Raw genomic sequence first — 15,538 nt, forward strand, 5'->3', positions numbered from 1 at the left:
TTGAGATACTTGTGAAAAGGTTCTCAGGAATAGATACCCTCAGGCCGCAATTAACACCTCCCCTCCAAGTCCTAGGAGGTGCCAAATGTTACTTTCTTCTTGGCCCTAGCTAGACCTCCTGGTGAGATATGGAGACACAATTTCTACTAGTCCCAAGGAAGTACCTATTAACACCTAGGTGCGGCTTGCCTTCAGGACAGATGTTACATTATCACTAGTCACACATATAACCCTAGACATATGTCACTACACACATATAGATATATACACATGTTTCACCACATAGGTGTTTTCTGTTGATAGGTAAAAGCGCCTGTCTGTTAAGAACTCTTTTTAAAAACAAAAAGTCCCCAATTTGAACACCTGACTCTTTTATGGAGAAATTCACAAGTGTTGGTACTCTGCGGAACAGTTGCCCACCTTCTCCCTCTTGTCATCCCACTGCCTCTACCTACCTGTTTAAGTGCTGCTGATCCCGCTCCCTCAGCACTGCTGGGCTCGCTCTGCATGCCAGATTCCAAGGTTAGATCTGTGACTTCATCATCCACCACGTAATCTTCCGCTGCCGCACTCTGGTCCTCCTGACTTGTGACTTACCAAAAACCTGACTTATCGGCAGCTAACTCCTCATCATCTACCTCTATAGACAAAACTTGCCGTTCCCCACCGTCATTTTCTTGTGACCGTGGCTGCTCTAAGTTTTGTGCATCACTAAAAAGCATGTTCTCCTCTCTCTTGGAACGAGCAGGGTGAGAGGCCACAATCAAAAAATGTGAAGAGCTCCTCGGAGTGTCCCAGTGAGCGATCACTGGTCTCGTGGGACTCAACATGGTGGGAGGAAGGAGGATCAAGGTGAGGATTAAGTGATCCAGACTCTTGGCTAGTGACTGGACCGCATGGAAGACTGGATTGTACTGCCAAGCATGCTGGAAGCATTATCTGCTATCCAACCGACCACCTGTACGCACTGGTGTGGCTTCAGTAGTGGTGTACTGTGCCTCTCTAAGTGGAACAGGAACCCATGTGTCGTGGATGGATGTGTTTCTTGTGCTCCATGAACAGGCATAGCCGGACTTGCCCCACGTCTTTTGCATGTGCGTGCGCCATCATCAGCACTTACACTTCCTTGTCCCTTAATGCATGCCTTATGTATTTTGTAATTGCTAGTCTCTTGAAACCAAGTTTCCTTGATTAATAGAAAGGAAAAAATTTTTACTTAAAATGTGGTTACCTGTAGCAGGCCAAGCGGTTTTTAAAATTTTGTTTTAAACCACCATAATTTCACACACAGCACGTTAAACTCTATGGATGACAAGTCAATTTTGTCACCAAAAGAATAAAATGGTCACCCTCATCAGCTATTTATTTTAGGACCAGACTGCAAAGCCCTAAACCCCGCCTAGAGGCTGTATTCAGCCACTCTACATGTTTCAGCAACAATCCATAAACTAAATGCGGAATGTATCGCATAGAAACCGCAAAGCACAAGATTGAAAAATGCTGAAGTGGTGTAGGTGTCTCTATTATCCTTTCCTCTGATTGTTCCACTCCTGATTTTGGCTTCCAAATACTCATGTAAAATACTGAAAGTGTGAACTTGGCTTAAAGGCAATGTTCACAGATTGAAAGCAAGATTAGTCGTGAAAGGTTATTCTCAGAAATATGGTGAAGATTATGATGCCACATTTTCTCCAGTTGCTAAGCAGACTACATACAGGACTCTAATGGTTATAGCCGCTTTACAAAACGTGTCCAAATATCTGACAAACCTCCAAAACTGCCTTTTTAAATGGTGACCATGGAGAGGACTCGTAAATGACCCCACCTGAGGGTTCTATCAAAGAGGGTGAAGTCTCGTTTGTAAACCACAAAAATTTCTCTATGGTCTTAAGTAATCGGCAAGAGCATGGAACACCAAAAATGAACAAAGTCTTATTGGAATAAGCCATTAAATACTAAAAATGTACAGACTGAAAGTGAGGATGATGTGATTATGGTTCATCAAGAGGAAGCCGAAACTGCAAAGATGACATAAGTTTTGAATCAGAATTTTGAAACTAAAGACCTTGGAAATGTGACACTCTATACGAGTCCAGTTCCAAAGAGAAGAAAATGGAAGCTTTCTTCTAAACAAAGTGCAAAGATCACCTTCATTCTGAATCAGTTTGGAATGTCAGTCAAAAGTATATAAATCCTAATGGAAGCATCCTACTTAAAGTTCGAAGAAGGTGATCTGTTGCCTTACAATAAGAAATACAGATGAGCAGTGGGGGAACTTCTATATATAGCAACTGTGACTCCACCGGATATTACAGCGACAATTGGAATTCTCCACAGATATGTAGAAAAACAGCGCCAAAAGGACTGAGATTCCATTAAGAGATTTCAACGATATTTGTAAAACTCTCAAGACTCAAATTTAAGGATCTCTTCAACTCTTCAACAGTAGATCTAAAACTCACAGGCTATGTGGATGCAGACTGGACTCCTAACTGAAGTGACCGTAAATTGGCTAGCGGCTATTTGTTCAAGCTTTGAGTAAGTTAAATTTCTCGGTGTAGCAGAAAATGGTTGTCTGTAGCCTTGTCATCCACAGAAGCGGAGTATGTGTGTGCAGCCCACACTAGTCAAGAGGTCATTTGGTTTAACCAATTATTAGGCAATCTTGGTAAGCCATCAACTCAACCGACAGTGATTTAGGATAAGTAGTTGTTGAGTGTTAGAGTAATGCTTATTACTGTACATATTGCACCAACTACTATTTACTATTTACTACTGTTTCTAAGTGCATGAGCTTCTGTCTCCAGCAATACTGTTAGTGCCATAATGCATTGTAAAAAAAATAAATAAATAAACATGAAGTTCCTGCTCACTGTGTTTGCAGCTGGAGCACATTTTTACTTTCACTTTGCAAGCTGACAGACAAGATGCCTGGGTTGATGTACTAGGAGGTAAATATAAGTATTGGTTCTACCTGTTCTCTGGTGTTACAGGATAAAGAGAAGAATAAACCCCTGGTCGTCCTCTCCCAAAATAAGTACCAGCCTCTGGGACGTTGGGCCCAAAGTGACAGCGGCGCCATTCTGATTCGAAACTTCTTGAACGACAATGATTGTAGCTACTGCTGTACCCCGGACCACGAGCCCGGAGCACACTCCTTCTTGGACGAGACCACAGACCTGGAAGTAATTGAACCCAGAAGTCTTCAGGATCTGCTGGAGGTGAGGAATGTTACCCCACTGATGTCAGTGAGATGCTCCAGGGCAGTAGAACATGTTGGATGCTCGTGGCAGATGCTACGTTGCAGTCCTGGCATCGGGGAACTCTCCTCCCCAGAAGTTCCTGCTGGGGTGACTGAGGGGCGCGTGGCCCATCCTGTTATGTCTTTATGGGTCTGAGGCTTTTCCCTGCAAATCCACATCCCAATCATGGTGGTGCACGCGCCTCTTTGAAAATAAGGTGCTTACTTCTCCATTTTGACCACTTCAATTGGCCATGAGCATGCTTTTCATTAATGTGGATTGGACCCTCGGCCCAACAAGGCTTTAACCGGTTCACTTATAGACTACCTTAAATGGGTTTACCTAAAAATGTTAATTACCTTTGCATAAGTGACAAATAAGGGCTTAGGAACCCAAAGTCTCTTGTGTGAATGTAACCGTAGTGTGTGAGCTGAACCAACGCTCCGTTCACTCCTGTGGCCTGGTAGTGTGCGAGCTGGACGACCGCTCCGTTCACTCCTATGGCCTGGTAGTGTGCGAGCTGGACGACCGCTCCGTTCACTCCTATGGCCTGGTAGTGTGCGAGCTGGACGACCGCTCCGTTCACTCCTATGGCCTGGTAGTGTGCGTGCTGGACCACCGCTCCGTTCATTGTAGCAACCTCCAATTGTTCACGTGATCACAGCCGAACTTCCGGTTCCCACCTCTCCATCGGACTGTGACCACTGAATACTCTAATCCGGCTTTGACACTCAGAACTTTTCTGCTCTCTTCAGTCCGAGGACGGAAACAACTTCTTGGACGATAGGACGTTCATCACAGAGACTGCGTCTGCATTAGATGACACAGACGTTCAGTCCCAGTCATCAGAGTCCAGCGGTATCTACTACCCGTCATCCCTACAAGTGTCCCAGCAAGAAGAAAGGTAACAAAAAAAAAAATTGTCCCCCACCTACCCAGTAGTCAAAGCAGTTTGTCCGCTTCCCCTTGTGACCATCCGCTTCCCCCTGCGTTTACCCTACTACGTGCAGGCACAACAGGAACCCTCTGCCCCTTTCTCCAGAGTCACATGCTCCATATTCTATCTCTCGGTAATTATATTGGGCTCTTTGTCGTTTCAAGAAATATTTCAAAAATCCATATTATAAGAAATGTAATCCATCTTTATCAAAAGAATCTGCTTCTTTCTCCACTTATAAGCGACTTCTCCCTGCCTGCTGAACTCTTCATCTTTTTCAAATGGAGCACTTGCAGACAACTGAAGTATCAGATTACATCTGCCAAATGAAGTCTATGGGGAGGGGGGGGGACAAAGTGAGAAGTGACAGAGACCTACAAAAATTGTTGATTCCTAGTAAGTGTTTAGCTCAGCCAAGCAATATATTCACAGCTACATTGCTCAGTACTGCTGAATGTTACCTTTCATGTTGCTATTTTGTAGTATCATACCGCAGTACTTAGCAGAGTAGCTGGGAATTCAGCACTGGTGTGAGAAATACTACAAAATACTGCATCATGTAAGGCAGGGGTCCCCAACCTGTAGCTCGGGAGCCACATGTAGCTCGCGGTCCCATGAATTGTGGCTCACGGCTGTCTGCCAGCTTGGTGAATTAGCTCCAGGTCTAGCAAACAGGTATGAAGAGCAAATCTGAAAATGGTGAATTCTGTGAGCAGCCCTGCACAGAAGAGCAGATCTGGACGCACATATACTGGTCTTAGGGGTTTTGAGATGATTTAAGTATGGTACGCTGGAGACAAGATGATACCACCTGTCAGAGGAGATGTTTGAAGCTGGATGTGACAGTGTCTTGGGAGTGCTTTATAGGAGAATACTGAATGGGGTATTGTGGGAACTCCTGGATCTTAGTATACTGCTCTGGAGTGATTTTTGTGGAAAAGCTTTGGTTAACCATTATGCCTGTAATGGGGGCTTTGGTTGCCACTATTGTGAGGGGGGCGGCAGCTGAATGTGGCTCGCGACCCTCTCTCAAGGCTGGATGTGGCTCCCGACCCTCTCTAAGAGCTGAATGTGGCTCTCAAGGTCAGAAACATTGGGGACCTCTGATGGAAGGTAAGGATTTCTAACCCCAGTGCTGGAGTCACAGCTACATTGCTCAGTGCTACATTACCAATCTCCTCCATGTGCTAATTAGAGGCAGTGGAGCAGGAATTTCTCATGTCTGTGTGTGCTGTAATCTGATCAGTTACGTGAATGGACAGGTGCTTTAATGTTGTATAATATGGGGTTTTTTTGTGCTATTTTTCAGTTATTTTTCTATTGAAGAAAGGACTTTTGACAAGGGAAATGCTGCTCTCATCGATGGGCTGTTATCCGGCTGTGACCCAGGTAACTGTCGCCACTAATAACAGTTGCCCCTCTTCTTGTCTCCTATCTTACACTATTTCTGTAGTTATTGCACAGTATATACAGGGTACATGTGTATTCATATTGTGTTATTAAAGGGATTGTCCACTACCAGGACAATCCCTTCTTAAACGGAATATTCGACCCCCTATAAAATTAATAAAGCCTATACTCTCCTCTTGTGCCATCGGCACTCGCTGTCCCCAGGGCTGTGATGTGGTGTTGTGACACATGATACCCGGCTCCCAATCGGCGTCACGGTCTCCGAATTTGTACGAACTGAACATGAAGAGGAAGTCGGAGATCGGCTGCTCCCAGACTGCCTCTTCATGTTCAGTTTATCAGAAGGGTGAGACAGTGACGCCGGCGCTGATTGGGTGCCGGGCATCACGTGTCATTCCACCGCATCACCGCCCCGGGGAGAGTGAGTGCCGACACCGCTGGAACAGGAGGGGAGTATAAGCTTTGTTTTTATCAGGGCCAAACCTTTAGTTTAAGAAGGGGTTGTCCTAGTAGTGGACAGCCCCTTTAAAGGGAACCCGTCAGCAGGATTGTGCTCAGTAACCTACAGACAGTGTCAGGTCGGCACCGTTATACTGATTACACTGATACCTGGTGATGGAATCTGTCTTGTGGTTGTTGTTTAATCTTTATTTTCAGTTTTTAGTTAATGATATGCCCATGCTCCGTGGCGGCCTGTGGGGGGTCTGTATGTGGTGCTCTGATTAGGTATCTGTATGGCTTCAGACTGATCCCTCATTGACCTGCCCCCTCGTTTACATAATGAATATTATATGTACATACTGAAAAAAAAAAAAATCCCCTTCTGCAGGCAGGCGCCAGCCGTGGCACCTGTGCTGCAGCATAATCGCATGTGTAATGTGCTTTATAATTAATATGTTTGAGGTTATCCTGATATTCCAGAAAAAATCCATTTGAAAATAGCGCCAACCGTGCCTATGCAGTAGCAGCTATCGGTGTATATAGAGGTGATCTGACAGCTGCTACTGCACAGTCGCCCGCAGCGCCATCTTGCTAGAGAAAAAAAAAAGGCACTGCTGGTGCCTGTACAATAGCAGCTATTAGCAGTGCCATCTAGGAGGAGGAAATGTATTTATTTTTTCTCTAGCAGGATGGCGCTGCCGGTGACTGCGCAGTAGCGGCTGTCAGATCACCTCTATATACAAAGATAGCAGCTACTGCACAGGAACGGCGGGTGCCATTTTCAAATGGATTTTTTTTTAATATCAGGATAACCAGAACCACATTTATTAACACTGTAGAAATGCGACTATGTTTTTATACATCCTTTTCTGTGATTATGAATATATAATATTCATTATGTAAACTAGGCGGCGGTCAGAAGCCATACTGGTGAATTCCTTATCAGACCACCACATGAAGACCCCCCACAGGCCACCCCGGAGCACGGGCATGTCATTAACTCAGAACTGAAAATAGAGATTACACAAGAACCACAAGACGGATTTCATCACCAGGTATCATTGTAATCAGTATAACTGCGCCGACCTGACACTGTTTGTAGTTACTGAGCACAGTCCTGCTGGCGGGTTCCCTTTAACCTGGTATAGAGCTGCAGCAGTAGTTGGCTGGCTGGTTGTAGTGTCTGATAAAATCAGATTCCAATATAAGGGCAAGTCATCCTCCGATCAGATGAATAGTCCCTGAACTAACTGCTAAAAGTGGACTATCAAAGTTGCGTTTTGGCTCTCCATTTTGTCTCTCCCTATTGGTTACATCTTTTTCTAGACCTTCCGACAATACCTTCACAGGCATTGTCTCCCATCTGTTAGTATGTGTCATTAGCGGTCCGGTGCCCGTCCCCTGGATTCCCCCCACACTCTCGCATTGTCCGGATTTTCCATAACTTGGATTATGTAATTGATCTTTGCAGATGAAGATTCGCAGATGTCAGAAGCGGAGCTAGATTCTAACAATCCTGAGGAGAACCTCTGCTCAGAGACCCCAGAACAGCAGAGGTTTCTGCAGATGCACTTCGACACGTTGGCTGATGATCTGGCTGCAGGTGACCATGGCGTCCAGAAGCAACAAATCTGTAGTTTATCAGGCCAGTGTTTGACCATTTATTTTCACCAGGGTCCTCGTGCTGTGGCTTGAAAAAAAAAAACTAAAACTCTCATCATGCCCTGACAGGGTGTCATTTCAGAGTATAGAAACCTGGTGAAAGTGTGACGGGACAGCTGGCATTTCTGCTGTGGTTTGTGGGGTCCGGCACACACATGGCCACACAAACTTGATTTTTGCAGAAATCACGGCTGTCCTCTCCCTCTTTTGGATGATTTCAGGGCAGCATCATCAATGTTTCTGTTGGACCTAGCGATCACATGATGGCTGGGTGTCTTCCCGGCATAAAGGAGACTCTGGGTCCTCACATTCCCCACATCGGCTCTGATGGTGGTGACTTCTGCTGTCGGCCGCTTTCCCCTGTAACTGGGGCTCCTATGGATGTCAATGTCACAGTAGAAAACATTTTATTTTTTCCACTTGCTTAGTACCTAGCAACCTCACACACAACCCGAAGATTTGTGTGAATGGATGTCTGTGTGTATATATGTATGTGCATATATATGTGTGTGTGTGTGTATATGTATGTATGTGTATATATATATATATATATATATATATATACTTGAGTATAAGCCGAGATTTTCAGCCCTCTGCCTGATCAGTCAGTGCAGAGAGACGCCGGGACGGGACGCTGAGGAGCTGCAAGCAAGAGAGGTGAGTATGTCATTTTTTTTTTTTTTTTTGTTGCAATGGCACAGCTTTCTATGGTACATCTATGGGGCGATAATGAACGGTGCAGAGCACTATATGGCACAGCTATGGGGCAATAATGAACGGTGCAGAGCACTATATGGCACAGCTATGGGGCAATAATGAACGGTGCAGAGCACTATATGGCACAGCTATGGGGCAATAATGAACGGTGCAGAGCACTATATGGCACAGCTATGGGGCAATAATGAACGGTGCAGAGCACTATATGGCACAGCTATGGGGCAATAATGAACGGTGCAGAGCACTATATGGCACAGCTATGGGGCAATAATGAACGGTGCAGAGCACTATATGGCACAGCTATGGGGCAATAATGAACGGTGCAGAGCACTATATGGCACAGCTATGGGGCAATAATGGTGCAGAGCACTATATGGCACAGCTATGGGGCAATAATGGTGCAGAGCACTATATGGCACAGCTATGGGGCAATAATGAACGGTGCAGAGCACTATATGGTACAGCTATGGGGCAATAATGAACGGTGCAGAGCACTATATGGCACAGCTATGGCGCAATAATGAACGGTGCAGAGCACTATATGGTACAGCTATGGGGCAATAATGAACGGTGCAGAGCACTGTATGGCACAGCTTTCTATGGTACAGCTATGGGGCAATAATGAACGGTGCAGAGCACTATATGGCACAGCTATGGCGCAATAATGAACGGTGCAGAGCACTATATGGTACAGCTATGGGGCAATAATGAACGGTGCAGAGCACTGTATGGCACAGCTTTCTATGGTACAGCTATGGGGCAATAATGAACGGTGCAGAGCACTATATGGCACAGCTATGGGGCAATAATGAACGGTGCAGAGCACTATATGGTACAGCTATGGGGCAATAATGAACGGTGCAGAGCACTATATGGCACAGCTTTCTATGGTACAGCTATGGGGCAATAATGAACGGTGCAGAGCACTATATGGCACAGCTTTCTATGGCACAGCTATGGGGCAATAATGAACGGTGCAGAGCACTATATGGCACAGCTTTCTATGGCACAGCTATGGGGCCATAATGAACGGTATGGAGCATCTATTTTTATTTTTGAAATTCACCGGCAGCTGCTGCATTTTCCACCCTAGGCTTATACTCGAGTCAATAAGTTTTCCCAGTTTTTTGTGGCAAAATTAGGGGGGTCGGCTTATACTCGGGTCGGCTTATACTCGGGTCGGCTTATACTCGGGTCGGCGTGTGTATGTATATATATGTATATACATACACACACCGTTTTTTCACTTTGAATCCTTGGAGTGCTGCCTTCCTTTTTTGCTACTTGGTATACATGTTGGATAGATATGTGGACCATTCTATCCAGGGGGCCAGGCACCCACCATTGGTGAGCATTGTGCTGTTCCAGTTTTTATTTATATATATATATATATATATATTTTATACACACCACACATATATGTGTAATAGTATGTATATGTAAGTATGTATATATGTATGTGTGTGTGTATATATGTATATGCAGTCATATGAAAAAGTTTGGGCACCCCTATTAATCTTAAGCTTAATGTTTAATAAAAATGGTTTATTTTGCAACAGCTATTTCAGTTTCATATATCTAATAACTGTTGGACACAGTAATGTTTCTGCCTTGAAATGAGGTTTATTGTACTAACAGAAAATGTGCAATCTGCATTCAAACAAAATTTGACAGGTGCATAAGTATGGGCACCCTTATCATTTTCTTGTTTTAAATACTCCTACCTACTTTTTACTGACTTACTAAAGCACTTTTTTTGGTTTTGTAACCTCATTGAGCTTTGAACTTCATAGCTAGGTGTATGCAATCATGAGAAAAGCTACTTAAAGTGGCCACTTGCAAGTTGTTCTCCTGTTTGAATCTCCTCTGAAGAGTGGCATCATGGGCTCCTCAAAACAACTGTCAAATGATCTGAAAACAAAGATTATTCAACATAGTTGTTCAGGGGAAGGATACAAAAAGCTGTCTCAAGAGATTTAACCTGTCAATTTCCACTGTGAGGAACATAGTAAGGAAATGGAAAAACACAGGTACAGTTCTTGTTAAGGCCAGAAGTGGCAGGCCAAGAAAAACATCAGAAAGGCAGAGAAGAAGAATGGTGAGATCAGTCAAGGTCAATCCTAAGACCATCTCTAGAGAGCTGCAGCATCAACTTGCTGCAGATGGTGTCACTGTGCATCGGTCAACTCGATTGTGGCGTGCTTGCAGAAACGGCTTCTTTCGCATCACTCTCCCATACAGCTTCTCTTTGTGCAAAGTGCGTTGTATAGTTGACCGATGCACAGTGACACCATCTGCAGCAAGTTATATATGTGTGTGTATATTATTTATGTATATGTAAGTATGTGTGTGTGTGTATATGTGTGTGTGTAACCATGTAGTATATAGCCCAGCCCACGGAGTGTTTAACAGCCCACATAGCATATAACACAGCCGCGTAGTTTATAACAGCCCACGCACGCAGTATATAACACAGGCCACGTGGTGTATAACATAGCCCACGCAGTACATTGCCCAGCCCACGCAGTACATTGCCCAGCCCACGCAGTACATTGCAATGTGGGCATCATATCCCTGTTAAAAAAAAAAAAGAATTAAAAAACACCGGATTACGTACCGGTAATGCTCTTTTATAGAGCCACGACAGCACCCACTGAGAGAGGGGATCCGCCCCTAGGAACAGGAAACCCTATGGAGAGATAAAAAGGGGGCGGTCCCCTCGCTCCCACAGTTTTGGGTTACAGAGATTGCGAGGAACCGCCCACTAGTATTAGTAGGCAATTTTATTATCATTTTATCTTAGACTACTAATATTTACAAGAACCAATCACCCTTATCCGTGCTAATATATAAGGGAGGGAAGTGAAGGGGTGCTGTCGTGGCTCTATAAAAGAGCATTACCGGTACGTAATCCGGTGTTTTCTCTTCGCCACGACAGCACCCACTGAGAGACTTTCAGAGATAGTCATTTGGGGGGGATTATCGTGTTAAGAACTGATCTACCGAAACACAGGTCAGTGGAGGCAGATAAATCTAGTCTATAGTGACTATAGAAGGTAGTAGGGGGCGACCAGGTTGCGGCCTTACATATGAGTTCTATCGGAACCTCTGCTCGCTCTGCCCAGGATGATGCTATCGCCCGGGTGGAATGTGCCTTCACAGTCTCAAGTGGATTTTCCCCTTTAGATGAATAGGCCAGGTATATCGCCTCCCGAATCCATCGGGATAATGTGCCTTTAGTAACCCCAGCTCCTTTCCTTTGACCCTGGAAGGAAACAAAGAGAGCCCTGCTCTTCCTCCAGGGACTAGTCCTGTCTAGATAGGTTATCACAGCCCTTCTCACATCTAAAGTATGGTACTTTTCTTCATCCTGATTAGTAGGGTTATTATAGAAGGTAGGAAGAAGAATTTCTTGAGATCTATGGAATTTAGTACACATTTTAGGTAAGTAGGAAGGGTCTGTTTTTAGGACAATCCTATCTGGCAATATTGACATAAAGGGAGGATCTACTGACAGTGCCTGTATGTCACTCACCCTTCTTGCCGATACTAAGGCGACAAGAAGAGCAGTCTTGAGGGAGACATGTTTAATGTGAGCAGAATGTAGAGGCTCAAATGGGTGATCTGTCAAGGCTTCAAGGACCAGATTAACATCCCAAGGAGGTGAATGGGGAATTTGGACCGGTTCTGCTCTCTGGCAGGCTGAAATGAATCTGGATATCCACCTATCTCCCGCAACGTTGTGACTATACAGAGCCCCTAGCGCAGAAACTTGCACTCTTAAGGTATTAACTGAAAGGCCTAAGTCCCGTCCTTTCTGGAGAAATTCGAGAATAAAGGAGACTGGAATTTCCTTTGACAGGGCTGAGGGATAGAGGCTTAAAAATTTCTTCCATACTTTTACATAGATCGATGTAGTGGATCTTTTCCTACTCAGCAGTAGGGTATCAATTACTCTATCAGAGAAGCCCCTTAGTTTCAATAGCTGCCTCTCAAATCCCAGGCTGTCAACCGCAGACCCTTCACATGAGGGTGGTTGAAGGGCCCCTGGAAAAGCAGATCTTGATTCTCTGTGAGAATCCATGGATCCGAGATAGACATGGCTCTGAGCAGAGAAAACCATGGTCTCTTTGGCCAGAACGGGGCAATTAAGATCACATTCGCTCTGTCCTCCCTTATCTTCCTGATTACTGTTGGAAGAAGAATCATCGGGGGAAAGGCATACGCTTTCTGAAATGTCCACGGAATCCGGAGGGCGTCGAGAACATCGGGGTTGTCTGTCCGGAACATTGAGGCGAATGTTTTCACTTGCCTGTTGTCCCTTGTAGCGAAGAGATCTATGTCGGGTATACCCCATTTTATAGTTATCATATTGAATATCCGACGATTTAACACCCACTCCCCTTGATGGAGGGTATGACGACTGAGAAAGTCTGCTTTTGCGTTGTCTATCCCTCGGACATGTAGTGCTGATAAGGACAGAAGATGATTTTCGGCTATAGTCAAGATGTTTTCGGCTATAGACATGAGAGTGCCTGATCTCGTTCCGCCTTGATGGTTGACGTAAGCCACTGATGTCATGTGGTCTGAGAGTACCCTGGTATGTGTTCCGTGCAACTGTGGGAGGAATTCACATAGGGCATAATAGATGGCTTTTAGTTCTTTTTTATTAGACGAGTCGTCTAACTCCGTAACCGACCATAACCCTTGGACAACCTGGTCCCCCAAGTGTGCCCCCCAACCATGAGGGCTGGCATCCGTAAATATTATGTTTGAGGGTTTAATTTCCCAGGGAACCCCGCTAATTAGATGATCTGGTTGTAGCCACCAGGTTAGAGATTGGATTACGTCATTAGAAAGGGATATTTTACCGTCTAACCGCCCTTGTAATTTTATCTCCTCATGTAAAATTGCATACTGTAAGCACCTCGAGTGGAATTGGGCCCATGGAACCGCCGGGATACATGACGTGAAGGAGCCAAGTAAGGACATACCTTCCCGAAGGGAAATTATGGGTTTATCTAGTATAGACTGAACTTTATTCCTCACCGTTATTTGTTTAGATTCTGGGAGAAAACATCTTTGACTTATAGAATCTAATATAATCCCCAAAAATACTTGCCGAGTCGTTGGGATCAGCCTAGATTTTTCCCAATTTATTATCCATCCTAAGTTCTGCAAGGATGAAATCATGTGACTTAACCTTTGTTGACATTGTGAGGGGGATTTTCCTACCACTAAAAGGTCGTCTAGGTATGGGATTATGAGGGTGTCTTTTAATCTTAGAAATGACATGACCTCTGACATTAGTTTAGTGAATACCCTTGGAGCAATTGATAGTCCAAAGGGCATTGCTGTATACTGAAAGTGCCGTATATATCCTTTTATGACAACCGCCACGCGGAGATATTGTTGATGTTTTTTAAAGATTGGGAGATGGTAATACGCATCTTTCAAGTCCAGAACCGTCATAAAGCAATGGGGAAACAGGAGTTTTATGGTGGATCGGATAGACTCCATTTTAAAGGTTTGATTTTCTAAGAAGGTGTTTAATTTCTTAAGGTTTATAATGGTTCTGAATGATCCATCTGGTTTTGGTATTAGAAATAAAGGGGAGTAAAACCCTTTGCCCTCCTGAGGAAGTGGAACTTCCACCAGAACCCCCTTGGACAGAAGACTCATTACTTCCTGCTCCAATGCCTCCTGTTGTGATTGAGATTTTAATGAAGTCAATAGAAATGAGTCCGGAGGGACTCGGGAAAATCTTAATTTTAAGCCGGAGGTGACAAGATCATTTGCCCAACTATTTGATGTTATCAGCCGCCATTTATCTGAGAAGGAGGATAATCTACCTCCCACAGGTAGATCCGCTCTAACGGGGTTTGTCCTCAGGTTTGAAAGGGCGCTTCCCAAAGAATGCACCCCTTTGTTTGGTGTCTCTAGTGGCCCAGCGGTCTTGGTTCTTAAAATCTTTCCTTTTATTAAACACGGGCTTCCGGAATGCTCTCCTATAGGATGGAAGGTAATTAACGTTAGGGAAGCCCTTCTTCCTCTCTCCCGCTTTAGTTAAAATTTCGTCTAGTTTAGTACCAAACAGGTACTCACCCTGACACGGGAGGCCACACAATTTAGATTTTGTTTGGGGATCACCCTTCCATCCTTTAAGCCACAGGGCTCTACGTGCTGCATTCGTGAGTCCCGCTGACTTAGCCGCTAAGCGTATGGAGTCAGCAGATGAGTCCGCCAGGAAGGCTGTAGCCCCTCTGATCAGGGGTATAGAGGACATTAATTTGTCTCTAGAGAGACCGCTTTTTAGTCCCTCCTCCAAATCATTTAGCCAGACTAGCATGGACCTAGCGGTGCATGTAGCCGATATTGCCGGCCTAAAGGCTCCCGTACATGACTCCCAAGCTCTTTTTAAAAGAGAGTCGGTTTTGCGGTCCAATGGGTCTTGTAATGAACCCGAATCCTCCACGGGCAGTGAGGATTTTTTGGATGTGGATGCCACTGCCGCATCCACCTTCGGGGCTTTTGACCATAATAAGAACTCGTCATCATTGAAGGGATAACGTCTTTTTGAGGTTGGTGGTAAACCCCTTTGCCCCTGGCTTTCCCACTCTTTCTTGATTAGATCTTTTACCGCTGATATTACAGGAAAGGAGGGCCTTTTCTTTTCTGACAGACCAGCGAACATGATATCCTGCTGCGTTTTAGGGACCTTAGAATCTTCAATACCCATGGTGTTGCAGACTGATTTTACCAGGTTATCAATGCTATTGGTGGGAAAGCATGTATCTTGATCCTCATCAGAGGAAACGTATTCACGGGAAATGTCCGAGTCTGCATTTTCTCTGTCAGACGACTGGTCAGATATAGGGGAAACGTATCCTTTTTTCACTTTAGTACGTGGCTCTTTGTCAGAACCATGTAAGGCTCGTAATTCTTCCCTGATCATGACCCTAATATCCTCAGATCTAACCGAGGTTTCTTCCCGTAGGGTAGAGTCAATACACGGTTTACACAGCCTCTTTTTATGACTATCCGGAAGGGGCTGGAGACATAACGCACACTGTCTGTGTTTCGTTTTTTCAGTCCTTTTGGCCTAGGGTGTGAGGGAGAGGGAACAGTA

At 44.7% G+C, this 15,538-nt stretch overlaps 1 protein-coding gene across 2 annotated transcripts in view; it reads left to right on the forward strand.

Moving 5' to 3' along the window:
* The window catches only part of WDR62 (WD repeat domain 62), a 78,365-nt gene that overhangs the window by 49,226 nt on the left and 13,601 nt on the right, over positions 1–15,538 (forward strand). Inside the window, exons 22-25 of one of the 2 annotated variants that reach the window (XM_077286030.1) lie at positions 2,994–3,221; positions 3,998–4,146; positions 5,489–5,568; positions 7,502–7,675. In XM_077286030.1, the coding sequence (XP_077142145.1) occupies positions 2,994–3,221; positions 3,998–4,146; positions 5,489–5,568; positions 7,502–7,675 (631 nt within the window). The remainder of the gene's footprint in view (positions 1–2,993; positions 3,222–3,997; positions 4,147–5,488; positions 5,569–7,501; positions 7,676–15,538) is intronic. The other variant, XM_077286031.1, reaches the window with a different exon arrangement.

The sequence above is a fragment of the Ranitomeya variabilis genome, chromosome 2 (genome assembly GCF_051348905.1).
Source record: "Ranitomeya variabilis isolate aRanVar5 chromosome 2, aRanVar5.hap1, whole genome shotgun sequence".
In the NCBI taxonomy this organism is placed as follows: domain Eukaryota; kingdom Metazoa; phylum Chordata; class Amphibia; order Anura; family Dendrobatidae; genus Ranitomeya; species Ranitomeya variabilis.